The following is a 14,205-nucleotide window of genomic DNA, read 5'->3' on the forward strand; positions in this document are numbered from 1 at the left end:
TCTCACATCCTGGCAAACAAGCAGTGTGACAGTTCTCTAATTGTCAAGCATTCAAATATTGTTATTAGGGATTAAATCACTTCAGGAGCAGCTTGAAGCTGTCCACCTGCACTCATGGCAGTGCTCCAGCAAGCTCCCCGTGGCCTGGGAGCCTGTCCTGCAGGGGCTCTGTGTCCTGCCGATGGATTACTGGCTGTTTAAAAAGCTACTGAATGGGAGCAAAGCTGCTGCAGTCAGGCTGCTTGTCTCTCCTGGCCTTGGTGGCTCCTCTGCTGCTCAGTAACAGAGGTCTGGCTGGTTACAAGGCTGTACCTCTCTCTTCCACCCACCTAGGTGATTTTGCTGACATTGCAGCAGCTCGGCTGCCTTCAAGACTTGCACCTTGCTGCCCCATCTCCCTGAAAGTGGCCAACAGATCTGAAAGTGATTTGTGGGGTCAAAAGGCAAAGCGGCAACACGATTGCAGCAGCCTTGTTTCCTTGGAAAATCAGGCCACAGAGAGGAGGTGTCAGGGATGGCGGCTAACAGAGATGTTATTTTTAGACATTGGCAATCTTGGTCACCCTGTTCCACGCAGGCAAGGCAAATGAGATCTTGTGGAGAGAGCCAGGCACAGGCGAGCTGAGCAAACATTGACTTTCTGAACAGTTGCATGAAAAATTTCCAACTAGTGTTGCTAAGGGTTTTAGATGGTAAATTCAGGACAGCTTTGCAAGGAGCTACTCTAATTACCAACAATGGAGGGGTGTAGTCTGTGCTTTGGGCTTCCTTGTAATACCCATGTCTTGTGGCAAATGGGATTGAACACCTTTCCTTTGGAAACATCCTGCGAGCAGCAGTGAGGGCTTGTGCCCGTGGTCAATACTGGCCTGGTCGCCAGGGGGCTGGGGCTCACGCAGCATCCCTGCCTCCTCCTGCAAGTTTTTTAACTCACTGCTCAAGCTCAACCAGACTTGACAAAAAGGCAGCAACCTGAAAAAGCATGAATCTTCGTAAGTTTTCTAAACCCAGTGGTGCAGCAGAGCTCACATCTAATGAGCAGCCGGAAGGCAGGGAAGGATGCAGCAGGAGCAAACCCGGTGTTGTTCCTCTAAGACCTGCTCTTTGCCCTGTCAGCACTGATATTTTTTGGAAGTGGCCACATAGTGCAGTGCCTCTTTCCTGGCTGTTAATCAGGAAATGGTGTTCATCACCAATGAGGAACAAGTTATTAACTAGGATGACCCTTTGGTTATCCTCCAGCCATGCACTGATGATGTGTCTCATGCCAACCAGCCCATTCTCTTCCTCCTCTTCACTGGCACATTCTCTCTGCAACAGTGGTGGTGGCCCATACCTTGGTGGCCCTGAGGGATCTGCTTCCCTGGGATGCCAGAGCAGAAATGCCTGTCTGATTTTTGACAGGGCAGCAGCACCTTTAGCATGAAAGCTGGTTTTACACAGAAGCAAACTTACTGGGATAATCCTACTGCTCTAAAAATGCCAAACATCAGATTCTCAGCGGGATGCACAGGTAAAGGTTTGTCTCTGACCTGTAATATGCCAACATGAAAAGCAAATTTTAAAGAGAACACTCTTTCAATATCTAAATGTATAATAACAGCCTGAAATGACTGATGTTTTGATCTTTCACTCAACTGGTTTCCTAGATTTTTCTAGTCTTAATCAGAAAAGGACATTTTTTTCACTTAAAGTTTCTTGCTTGGCAACCAGTTTCTCTGGAAAGTAAAATAAAATATATTTACACTGGATACAAGAGATGAGTTTTCCATTAGCCTATTAAGGATATACTGCTTTTTCTATTATGCTCTGGCTTTAACTCAAACCTTGATGTCCTTCTGGAGAATATTCCCTTGTTCAGACAAAGGTGAAGGTTTCATAAAAGAACGTCTGTAGGAAATTTTATGGCCAGGGTTATGCTAGAGGATCTTAACAGTCCACATATTTAAATTAATTTATGACCTGATCTATGTACTCTATAACCCTTAAGCTTCTGTGCACTTCCTTTTAATCTCCCCCCTTTATCATGTACTTTGGGTCTCACCCTGCTTCCTTTAATGTAGTGCAGTAGAAAGACGGGAGATGAATTTACATAACTCATGTCCCCTGGTTTATTTGAGGTGCAGTGCCAACTTTATATTTGATAATATTAGGCAGCCGGGCCTAATGAGACAGCTGTCAATTTTTCACTTGTACATTTACCTTTCCTTCCCTCCTCTTAAGCGTTGTTAACTCAGCCCTATTAATGTGCTGCTTGTCATTAGGACCATTATTTCCCATTAGTTGATCAGAAACCCCCTGCCTTTGTTTGCAGCAGACCTTCAGGTTTCTGCAGCAGTGCCTCCTTCCTTAGGGTTTGAGCAGCTGCCACCTCCACCGGGTGAATGCCCTCCTTGTTCCCTGCACGGTCCCACACAACATCACAGTAGATCAAGAGGTACCTCTGTAGACTGCAAACTTGTAGGTGTCTCCTTCTCTCCACTCTGATGGTGCTGCCCTGTCCCCAGGGAAGGCACAGGTCCAGCCTGTGTCTCCCCATCATGCTGCTGCTGCCACCCTGGCTGGCTTTCATCTCCCCTCTCCAGCTGCTCAAAGGGTTCATGCTCTTCCCTGTGGGATTTCTAATAACGAGAGCCTGCCAGCACTTTTGGTATCCTCCACGTTTCCTATTTGTTGAAGCAAGTTCTCAGGACTCCCAAGGTTGCAATACCATTGGGCTGCGCTCACGCCCACAGCACAGGACACCTGAAATCTGCGTGGTTGGTTTTCCTTTTTTTTTTTTCTATTTTTTTTTTTGGGGGGGGGGGGTTCTTTGTTTTTTTTTTTTGTTTTTTTTTTTTTTTTTTAAATAAATACATCAAAAACTTGTAGGCTTGGAAACTGATCCTGTCCACATGTTGTCTGACTCTTGTGTTTCTGGCTGGCTCCTGTCCTGGGCAGTACCATAGGTGGCACTGGGGCTGGCACCACACGCTGGTATGTGCTGTGTTTTGCTTTATGCCTTGCTAGAAAGGTGCTGCGAAGAGGGAAACTGCATCCACCCCTCCCACCCCAGGTACTGAGCCAAAGGAAATCTCAATCTCTCCCTCTCTCCCACGAGATGACAGTGTTTCAGAACGCCTTAATGGAAAGAAAGATGAATTCAGGTTAGGGAACCAGAGCGTTTAGGTCTATCATTGCTCCAAGCCTCACTCTTCATGTAGGAGAAATTCAGTCGGCTTCACTCATTGCTTGCGTGAGCAGGAGTAATACTGGCCCCACCTGCCCTCATCAGCTTGATGGGGCTTCCCACCATTTTCAGACTACAATTTGGCAAACATATGGCACCGGCCTTGCCACACTCAGCTGGGGGAAGCACCACTGGGCTCGGGGCCGGCTGCAGCCCCGCCGAGAACCGCTGCTGCTGGTGCTGGCAGGGAAGGCTGGAGGCAGGGGGGCACCATCCCATTGGCATCGTGAGGGAGGGGCGCCCGGCGGGCAGGGCTGGCCTCCCAGGGGGAGCAAAGGCGGCTGCACCCTGGCCATGCATGGCGGCTTTTTATTTCCATGGAAGGCTGGAAGCATGCCGTGGCCCCTGGGACAATGACATCAATAGCCACATTCCAGGCACAGCAGCAGCCAGGGATCTTTTTGAATTAATTTTTCTTTTTTTTTTTTTTTTTTTTTTTCTTCCCCTCTGTTGAGTCTTGATCTCAGCTAAAGCGCTGGCTGGCTGCAGGCCCTGCTGGGAGACATAAAGTCAATTACCCTGATGCCTTTGATTGAATTGCACTTGGCGAATGGCCAGCCACCCGGGGCCCGGGGCTCCTGTCCTGGAGCCCAGCATGGGGACAAGGCACAGCATGGGACAGCTCCTCTGTTAAATTGCAGACGCTTGTCCGGGCTCAGGCCATCCAGCTGCCCCCAGAGCATTCCTCTTTCATTCCCGTTCAGAGGGCTTCGGCAGCTTTTTTTCCCAGTGTCAAGACCGTTAATAATAAAAAGCCCAGTGGCGTGTAGCTGTGTAAATCAGAAGGGAGAATAAATGCTCCATTTGAAAAGGCATTTCAGTAAGCACAAAAGCTTTGCTTCTGCAGGAGCTGTGGAGCTGCAAAGCAAGGGGTGCGACCTGGTGGAGCCACCCAGCTGGACATCAGGAGCTGGCTCCAATCTGCCCACGGAGCTGAGCAACTCTCCCCACACCTTCTGCACTGGGGAGCTTGGATGAGCACAGTGAGCAGCAGCCCCTCTGCCTCCTCTGCACCCCATCAGTACTGCTGGGCCTGGCCACATGCCAGGCAGGAGCTGCTGACACTGCCCTTCCCAGGATGCTGGGAGGTAGAAGAGGACTTTGCAGTCCTGTACTGGGGAGGAGGGCAGATGCACGCCTAGAAGCCCAAATCTGAGCTGGCTCAGAAGCATTGGCTGCTCTCAAATGTTGGTCCCAGCACTGCCAGTGAGCTGGAGGGGAAAGCCCCTGGGAGATGCAGGCCTGAGGGCTCCCAGACCACTGAGACAAGCTACATTTAATGCATAAAGATCACAGGAGAGACCACGTGCCACCACCCTGTCGCCAGCAAATCTATGAGCTCCAGAATCACTGGCAAGTCCAAGGCACAAGAGGAAGAGCGAAGAAGCGACAGCCCCAGCAGAGAGGGGACTTTGCCAGGTGGGAATGGCTACACAATCCTGCAAAATGCCCACAAAGCTGCAGCACAGCTGGCGAAGCACCATCCTGCCATCAGCCGCATACTGTGAACTTTCTCAGAATTTCCAAGCAAACATGCCCCACTCCTTCCAGGGATGCTGAGGTGAAACCTGCTCCTCTCCTCCCAGCAGCTCCCTTAGACATTGCAGGAAATAAAAATCCTTCTTGGACCCAGTAGCAGAGGCCTGGAGGCTTTGGTTCCTCCGTTCTGCGGCTGTGCAGCTCCTCTACGAGGGGTCCAGCCAGCATCTGCTCCCCCCTTGCCACTGTAGCCATGGCAAAAAGCTAAAGAAAGCAAAGCAGAGGCACCAGACCCGCGTTTGTATCCCAAATGGGCTGTTTTAAACAGAATCTGAAGCCCAGGATGGAAAAGCTCCAAAACAAACCAATTAACTACCCAGTGAATAATTTATAAGACAAACATCGTTTTTTTCCTTCTGAACCAAATGCAAATGGCTTACAATCTCCTCAAGCCTGCTTGTTACCTGAAAACCTTCCCCAGCTCTTTCCCGGCAGGTGCGTCTGGGCTGTGGTTGCAGCCAAGTAGTGGATGAGAACATTTGGGTGGTGCTGGCTGCTGTGGTCAGGGTGTGCAGACCTCCTGGCTGACAGCCACTCTGTGATCCGACTCCCTTTTTTTAACCCTTAGGATCAATTACACAACAACAACCCTGGTGCTTAGAAATTCAAAATGGCCTTTCGGTACAAATCCCTTAACCACCACTGACCATCTGCTGTTTCCACAGTAACCCAGTGAGCAGCTGTGACGGGCCACCACCACCCCACCAACTCAGGCTGGCTCACTCACATCCCTGCCCTTACTGGAGCTGCCCCAGCACCAGCATCCCTCAACGCAGCATCAGGCTCACAGTACAATGGCCCCAGGGACATTCCCACCTGCTCTGCAATCCCTAGGGCTCTGACAGGCTTCCAGGGGTGATGCGGATTTGAGCACAGGTCCCCAGAGCAGTCAGGACACTACTTCAAACACAACCCTCTAATGGTTTACAACTCATGGCAGAAACAGATTTATTTGCAACCCAGGGCTTTAGCCAGTGACACATTCGGTGCAACAGAATAATTGCAGAAAGCAGATTAGCACTGCAAGGTAACAACCTTTTTGCCTGCTTTTCTTAGCCTTCCTCATTCATCGCTGTCCTGCGCAGGATTAGCATATGCCTCATTTCAGAGCAGACATTCTGACTTTAAAACCCAGCCCTTGGATAACGGCTAAATGAAGACAGATAACAGCAGCCTCTGTGCTGGCAGGATGCTGTTGAGCCTGTTGAGATTCACAAATGGGATGCTCACCCTGCTCCAGGCAGGCAGAGGGGCTTTCAGTGGCTGTAGGCAGCTGCCTGGAACTTCTCAGGGAGATAAAGCTGCCACACGTGCGTATGTGCTTGTGGGAAGTTGTATGTAAGCTGCCTTTTCTGCAGCAATTGGGAGACTGCATAGAAGGGACACAGAAGAAAGTCTGCTTCTACAGTAGGAAAGGGCTGGTGGTGTTGCAGAGTTAATTACTGCTGCAGAGCATAGCCGAGGGGAGCAGCACCGCCGGATCTGTGCAGAAGCCACGTAGGAATCGCCACCTAATTTATAGAAGATGGATGTCAGCATCACGTCTGCTGCTCCTGCAGCCAGTCTCAGCTGTGCACTGGACTGCACTGGGGGGACAACTGCACTCTGCCACGGCAGCGAGATGATGGCAGCACCAGAGGGGCCAGTGCACCCCACCGTGAGCTCGGTGCGCTCCCGGGGCTGAGCAGCACCACGTGGAGCAAAGCTAACGCCACACACCTCCCCGCGCAGTACTCGCAGTAGGTGAGACTGCCATGGAGCTATGTGGCAGTGGGAACACACTGTGCTATGAGTGCTCACAGCGAGCCATGAGCAGTCAGTCACAGGGTTGTGACCAGCCTGTTATTAATATATTAATATTTCAATTTATGCATACATATCCAAGGGGTGTGGGCACCAGGAGGAACCAGAAGGGTTACTCATGGTGCAGACAGTATCCCTTGGTTATACCTGCTCCATAAGCAGGAAGGAGGAGATCTGGTGGGCTCCTGCACAGCCCAGGCAGCTGGAGGGGACAGGCAAGGAGGGCTTCTGCCTGCCCAGGTGGCAGTGAGGGAGGTTTGAGGGTTTTCAAGGGTAGGGACAGGCACAGCGGGACACCAGGACTTCATCTGGGCAATGGCTGACCTCAGTAGGTTGCAGATGGAATATTGCAGGTGTTACAGTTGACCAAATATCCACTGAATTACAAACGCAAAAAATGGGCTTCACGGATGAGGCTGCTGGGGGTGGTCAGACAAAGCAGAGGGGATGAGGATAAGCATGGTGCTGGCGGAGCCTGCCAGGGCATTACTGCAGTTCAGCAGAGCTGCTGGAGCAGACACAGCAGCCGCAGGAAAACAGACTTGGAGGAATTAATGCGCCTGGTGGGAGGAAGTGCTAAAAATCCACCAGGAGAGGAGTCAGCAGGAGAATCCTAAACAAATCCACCATGATTACATCTGTGAGGCTACAGCTGAAATACAGAGTGCAAGGAAAGGGCTGCAGAGATGGCTGAGGTTTAGAGACCTTGTAGCAGATGAGGAAATGCAGAGGCAGCCAGCAAAGCAGTTCAGCTTCATCGGCCTCTGGGGGAAGAGGGGTGAATGCAGGGGCAGTAAAACTGACCTACAGCCTACGGCTTAGCAGGCTTGTGCAGATACACCGTCAGCTGTGCACATGGCTACCTGCCTGCAAGTCTGCCAGAGATGCATCCTAGCTTATTAAAAACCCAAGCAAAGCCACTGGATGATGTCCTTAGGATCTTGTGGCTGCCAGACCAGACACCAAAGAAGTCAGTAAAGCTTTTACTGTATTGCTGACAGTCCTTCGGAAGGGTTTGGGACTCGGGAGAGGCAGGTGACTCTGAGGGGTGATGGGGGTGGCAGGGCCTGACCATGGGGACTGACTACCAGAACCAGCACTGCACCACACAACAACTAGCAGGGGATGGCAGGATGATAACACACAGGGCCCAGGAGGGCATGTACACCCAGGGGTAGAAAGTCTGCTCTGTGGGCTGAAGGCCAGGATAATGGAGGCAGCTATCAAGATACCTAGGGTTTATTTGAGCCAGGGACGCCCAGCAATCTCTTCCCACACTCTGAGTCTGACATGCCCCATCCCATCATTTCCAGTTCATTCAATGATCCTGTATGGCTTGACAAGTTTCACAAGCGCTGCTAATGCATGAAACCCCACCAGTCCCCTCCAGTACCTGCCTCCAGCTCAGGTATGGCCATGGACTGCTCCTCTCCAGCCCTGAGCAGAAGCGAGGTGCTGTCCTGCCTCCAAAGGGCCCTGCTACCTGCCTGGCCTGTGTCACCCCTGTCTGCCCCACGGGCACTGCTTGAACCATTTGGTAGGTGTTTGGGTCATGGCCAGAATGCCACCATGCCGGCACCGTGTACCCTCTGTGTCAGTCAGTCCCTGCCTCTATGGCTCAAGGAGACAGACAGGCAGGGGAGATGTCACAGACCATGTGCCCTGTGACCACAATGTGAAAGGGGCTTTTGAGTCCCTAGAAATCTCAAGGCAGATGCTCCAACGTGCGCTTGTGTCCTGAACCCCCTCAAAGACGAGCACCAAACACCCAACCACAGCCTCCGTACTAGCCCCTCTCCCCAGTGCCTGCCTCCGTGGCACCTGTGCCTACCTTGGCATCCAGGATGCTCGTCTCCACCCGGGCCACCCCGTGGTTCTCTCTGAACAGCTGGATCTTGCTGACCTTGCTGAACTCTGACAGCACTGTGGTGAGGTTGGTCTTCAGGTCAATGACGTGACTGATGCCATGCCGGGGTCCCACAAGAAGCGTGGTGGCTGGCTGCTTCTCGTCCTGGTAGCAGGAGCACATGGAGAAAGAGTGACAGACAGATGGGTGAATAAATGCAGCCTGGGGCTTCACAGACTGCACCTGGCTTTCTCTGTGGAGCCAACCCTCGATGTCAGCAGCTTGGCCAGGTCCCAGAGGGCTTTTGCAGAGCAGCAGGTGAAGCTGGTGCCATGAACCCCCCTCCCTAAGCCTCTCTGCAGAGCTGGGAACAGTGTGAAGGATGCCAAGGCTATTTAAAAATAAAGCACTGAACTGACTGTCCACATGAAATATTCAGGCTTGCTGGTGTCGCTACAGAAAAGTAAGAGCGTGTTACAAATCTGCCTGATCTGACAATGCCTCTGAGAGAAGGAAGCAGAGGAGGGAGGGAATGCATTTTAGAAAAGAACTAAAGCCTTGACTGAAAATAGAGATCTCTTGCTCTGGACTGCCCAGGAAGGATGCTTCAAGCCAGACCTGGAGGTGAAGAGGAGCTGGGCAGATCAGTGCAGAGGAGAATAAAGGAATACTATTTACCACTTACAAGTGGTTCAGCTCCTAGGTCAGCTCAGAGTCATTGCTTTGGTGTCAGAGATTAAAAAACAAGCAGGGCACCCACACCAGAGGTGAGCTGCCCAATGCTGCACACCCAGTCAGTGTCAGAGGCAGGCTCCCCCTGCTCGGCCATGGCACTGACCAGACACCACGAGGTTCTGCCTTTACTGATTTCCTACAGGCAGCCCTCTAGGCTGCGAGGTGAGCAGCTCCATGGCACGGTGGAAGCAGAGCAGGTCAAAGGCTGCAAGAGGTGGAACCCAGGAGTCAAAGCAAGGGAAGCCAGGGAAGTGCTGAAACCTCGGGTGTGGGTAAGGGGAAGGATGGCAGAGAGGTGACACTTACATGGAGACCCCTGGATGGGAGGTGGAATGAGGGATGGAGAGGTGAGCCAGGCAGCAGGGAGCCGTAGTGGGTCCACTGTTCTCCTGTTTGGCTTGGTGGCTTTCATTCTGCCATGGAGAAACTGAGGTGGCTTGGGTGAGGGGTGGAGGTGCCTCTGATGGAGATGAGGGAGGAGCGGGCAGTGGCAGCTTCCTGAGAGCGGTCAGGCTGGACCACTGCTGTCAGAGATGGTAAGGCCAGCTGGGCTATTCCCTGTGGGGACAAGCAGGGAACACAGTGGCCTTTGCCATGGGTGGCCCTCCTCTGAGATGGAGAGCAGGATGCTGCCAGGGCAGGACTGAGCTACTGTGTCCGAAACTACGGCAACTTAATTGAGCAGGTTATGTCATGGCCCAAAAGGCTGGCAAGAACAGAGGCAACCCAGACCCTGTGGAGCTGAAGATCTGACCTACTGTCAGCAGGGGCTCTGAAGGCTTCTCTGGATGGGCTTGCACCCTAGTGGGGCAGAGCAAGAGCCCGAGGAAGTGATTTCTATAGAAGTCACATCTCCCCCGACTCTCCCCTCCAGCACAGACTCAGGACCAGTGCCAAGCACCTCCCAGCCCACCCTGAATTACCGTACCAGTCCCACTGTGTTGAAGAGGACCCCAGCAAAGGTGGGCAGCTCGTTCAGGATCCTCAGGTACTGCAGCTTTGCCTGGGCTGTGGAGACCTGACAAAACACATCACACAGGTGATCACCATCAGCACAAGGGGCAAGAAATGCAAGAGGCTGGTGCAAACTTGGGAGCTCCCAAGCAGAGGTGCGCAGCGTGTCGGCAGGCAGCCTGGGGCATGGGCTGTGCTGGCAACGAGCCTGGGGTTTGACATGGGGTGGAGGGGGTCTCCACTCCCCTGCTGTCTGGGCAGATGCTGGGACGTTACCCAAAGCAGAGGCACAGCCAGGGAGGAGCCCAGACATATGATATGTAACCCCCTGGGAGATGTATAATCCCCCCCCAAGATGTATAACCCTCCTGGGAGATACATAGCCCCCCCAGGGAGCTCTGATGGTTGCAGGGATGAGGCAGTTGCTCAGCAGCCTCCTCTAGAGCCTTCCAAGCCCAGAGATAATGATAAACACAGGGTTAACGGATGTGTGCCACTTTGGCCAAGCTGAAAGCACAGCTGCCACACCGGGATTTATCTCCCATCCAATGGGACTTAGGTAGCAATAACAGGAGTCCCCAGGCAGCCGGGGACAACAGGATGGCTGGGGCAGAAGGCACACTGCCACCCTACCAGTCCTGAGCCACGGCCACGCAGGTTGGGCTCACCTTGGTGCCGCCAGGCTGGTTCTGGTGGGCTTTAAGCTGCTGCGAGAGAGATTTCCGGAGGCTCTTCTCTTTGATGAGCTGCAGGAGCGAGGGGGGCAGGAAGGGCTCCAGGCCCCACTCCTTCCTGCGGGGAGGGAAGCCCGCCTGAGCCACCAGAGCAGAGATCCTGCCGACGGGCAGAAACCAGGGATGCTGCCCAAGAGCATCCTCTTGCCATTAGTGGGAACGGGAGCCACACCAGCACTTCCTTGGTGTCACAGCCGGTGCAGCAGCAGCCCCCAGCCCGGGTTCACAAGGGGACTGGACCCCCAGTTGGTGGCACAGCCACTAGCACTGGGCTGGCAAACAGCAGTGCCAGGCTCTGCAGCTGAGCCCAGCTCCTGCTCACCTTCATGTAAGGTTAAGGGACGCAGGGCAAATTCCCAAGCCTCTTTTGGCGTCCTCCCTGAGGTGCCATCTCCCCCCGTTCCTCCCCATGCACACTGGGCAAAGCCAGCCTGCACAGATGGACTCCATATGGATTTAAGACCACCGGGAGCCACAGGAGGGCTGAGCCAGTTCTGCACAGCTTGGTGATAGGCTGAGATTACAGAGCCACAGTGCCTTCTCTTCACCTTGGATGCAAGGTGGAAAATCAGCCTGGGTTCCCATGGAAATGATCCCAGGCTGGCACCAAATATCACCGCCAGCCCTGGCCAGGCTGCCATGTGTGGCTGGATGTCAGTGTGGGGGTCTCACACGGCCCTGTGGTGGGACCAGAGACTGCAGGTCACTGCTGTCAAGCCTGCGAGCTGGCCAGCTCCAGGGGGACTCTCAGGGCAGCTCATGCTCAGCACTCCAAAACTTTGCTGGTAGCACCCCAGTTATGGCAGGGCTGTGAGCAGGAGCATGGGGAAGGCACTCAGAGGAGGGCTGCGCGGTGGTGTGGGAAGAGGGAGGAGGACTCACTCCACGTTCTTGAGGGAGACCTTCTGGCTGGGGCGGGTGGCTGAGACGGTGATGTAGATGTGGAGGGCGGCCAGGCCCAGCAGCATCTCTGGCTTGGGGTCTGCGCCGAAGCGCTCTCTGATCACATCGTTGCGGCTCTGCAGGAGGGAGGAGAGGTGTCCTCAGCCAGCCACGGGGACAGGGCACCCGCCACCTGAGGGATGCCTCCACAAAGCCCAGCCTGGGCAGACGCGTGGCCCACAGGCACCATCAGCTCCCAGTTCTTAGGGATGAGTCCCCTACCTGGATGTACAGGTACTCAAACGCTGCAGGATCCCGGCGCAGCAGCTCCACTGGGTCCTTGGGGAAGAAGCTCACACGGAAAAGGCATTTCATGCCATGGTAGTGTGTCCTCTGCACGACCTGTGGCAGGAGCAGAGGGGAGCAGTGAGCCCAGAGGCTGCATATATTTGCCTGCAGAGCATAAGACCCCCTCTCCTCTCCCCTGGGAAGGGATTTGGTTGCACCGTGCACCACCTGATCCTTTCATCGCTGGAACAGCCCAGCCTCCCTTGGTGTGACATCTTTGCCTGGTGTGGCAGGGGTTTATGCCACGAGGGCTAACACTTCCTCCACAATCCTCGTTTTATCCCTGATCCTGTACAGTGCCAGCTTCCTGGCTCTCCCGGGCAGGCCAAGGATGTTCATGAATGCTGCCTGCAGCTTCCCAGGCTGGAGCACCTCCATGGTGCTGTCAGGGTGGGATGGGTAGGGATCATCTCCCTCTTTGGACACCCTTTGCACCCCTCAGCCCACAGGACCATGCCAGAGGCAAGGAGAGGCTACACCACCCCATGGCACAACCCTGCCGTGCCCCACACTGGTGGCAGAGGAGCCTCCCTGTGCCCCAGCCACCAGCCCTGGCCATCCCATGCCTGCTCACACCCAGCGACTTACGTGGGCCAGCGGCTGCTTGTCCTGGAGCAGCAGGAACCGGTGGCTGTACTCTGGGCTGGAATATTCCAAGACCAGAGCAAAGTGCTCGATGTGCCTCAGGGACAGGCGGTCCTGCAACGTCACCATCACATCCTGCAAACGCCACAGACAGGCTTGGGTGCAAGGCAGTGGCTCCCTCCCAGGGTGGGAGATGGCACCCTACTGAAAGCCCTTTCCTCCTCGGCACCTGGGGCCACGCCAGCGCAGGATGAGGCCCTGCAGCACTGAGAGGGGTCACAGGATTGTACCCAGCCACCTTGCAGCAGGATGTGACCAGCAGCCAGACCCCCCGCACTGCGGTGTTTTGGAGGGGGGCTGCGGCAAGCTGACCCCTGGGAGGGAGACTTGCAGGAGCATCCATCCCGGCTTGAGGGAGGGCAGGCTTACAGCAAGGAAAAAGGAGTGGGAGAAAGAGCAAAACCCCATCCCTGCCAGCTGCAAAGCGTGCTGCCCGGGGAGGCAGGGAGGCTATCTATCATGCGGTGGCAGCTCGCAGCCAGCCAAGCGACGCTGCAGTGTTTGTGCAAAGAAGCAGGAGACAAGGAAAAATGGATCGGGCAGGCGGGAGGAGAGAAGCGTCACCGTGCCGTGGGGGGAGCGGAGGGGCCCACCTTCACGGTGGTTCGGCCATCGAACGTAAAGGATTTGATCTGCCCGTTCTCCAGGAAAACCTTCAGCACGTTGGGAATGAGGAGGAGAGCTTCTTTCTTCAACATGTCCTGGCACGCGGGGCCAGCAATGGGGGAGTGGAGGAGGATGGGGGCACAGAGAGATGGACAGAAGGTGGGGAGAGAGAATGAGTGTCATTGATGGAGTGGTTACAGCATCCTCCACTTCTCTGGGCTTATGTGCTAAGAGGCACATTTCCCTTGAAAATCCAGCATCTCTGCTGAGCCATCGAGACGTGCAGAGCTGGAGCAATTCAGAGCTGCCTGACAGATCCACCTCCCCAGCTCCCAGCAGCTGCAGCAGGAATGGAGCATCCCACTCCGTCCAGCACATCCCAGAGCTGTGCCCATGCCTGGCAGCCTGTCCTGCTTCCCAGCTGGTAACCCAGGGGGAAGGCGATGGCTGGGGTGGCTCAGAGCTGATCCCCCTTTCCTGACCCTTAACCCAAGCCTAGCCCACCTCAGCCTTGCGCACGCCCTGTGCAGAAAGTGGGACGAAGGTTGATTTTATGTAGGGAGAAGTGTTTCGATCAGATAATTACTTAATTGATTTTGCTTAAAAATAGGATTTGCTAAAAGCGCTTCACACTGGGTTTTTTTGGTTTGTTTTGTTGTGGGTTTGGGTGGTGTTTTTAGTTGGGTTTTTTTGGTTTTTTTTTTTACGCTGCCTAATAAAACCTTTCTGCATTTAAGAGATAATGGCACTGGGCTGGAACGCTACTGCAGCGTAACAGCTTCCCTTGCCAAGCAGCAGTGCCCTGGTCACCATGCCCCATGCATGGGCACTCCTGCAAAGCTTTTGGCACCAGGTTGGAAGGCACAGACCTTAGGGCAGGCGCT

At 54.0% G+C, this 14,205-nt stretch overlaps 1 protein-coding gene across 5 annotated transcripts in view; it reads right to left on the reverse strand.

Annotated features, from left to right (window-relative positions):
• The window catches only part of FRMPD3 (FERM and PDZ domain containing 3), a 74,637-nt gene that overhangs the window by 25,789 nt on the left and 34,643 nt on the right, over positions 1 to 14,205 (reverse strand). For all 5 annotated transcript variants that reach the window (XR_013923798.1, XM_080365476.1, XM_080365478.1 and 2 more), the window contains 7 exons: positions 13,309 to 13,416; positions 12,659 to 12,790; positions 12,005 to 12,124; positions 11,723 to 11,859; positions 10,775 to 10,898; positions 10,081 to 10,170; positions 8,403 to 8,582 (listed from right to left, as the gene is read on the reverse strand). Coding sequence is in view for 4 of the 5 variants with exons in the window: in XM_080365476.1 (XP_080221602.1) it covers positions 8,403 to 8,582; positions 10,081 to 10,170; positions 10,775 to 10,898; positions 11,723 to 11,859; positions 12,005 to 12,124; positions 12,659 to 12,790; positions 13,309 to 13,416 (891 nt within the window). In the remaining variant the exon portion in view is untranslated. The remainder of the gene's footprint in view (positions 1 to 8,402; positions 8,583 to 10,080; positions 10,171 to 10,774; positions 10,899 to 11,722; positions 11,860 to 12,004; positions 12,125 to 12,658; positions 12,791 to 13,308; positions 13,417 to 14,205) is intronic.

This window comes from Falco punctatus (genome assembly GCF_963210335.1).
Source record: "Falco punctatus genome assembly, chromosome: 15".
Classification (NCBI taxonomy): domain Eukaryota; kingdom Metazoa; phylum Chordata; class Aves; order Falconiformes; family Falconidae; genus Falco; species Falco punctatus.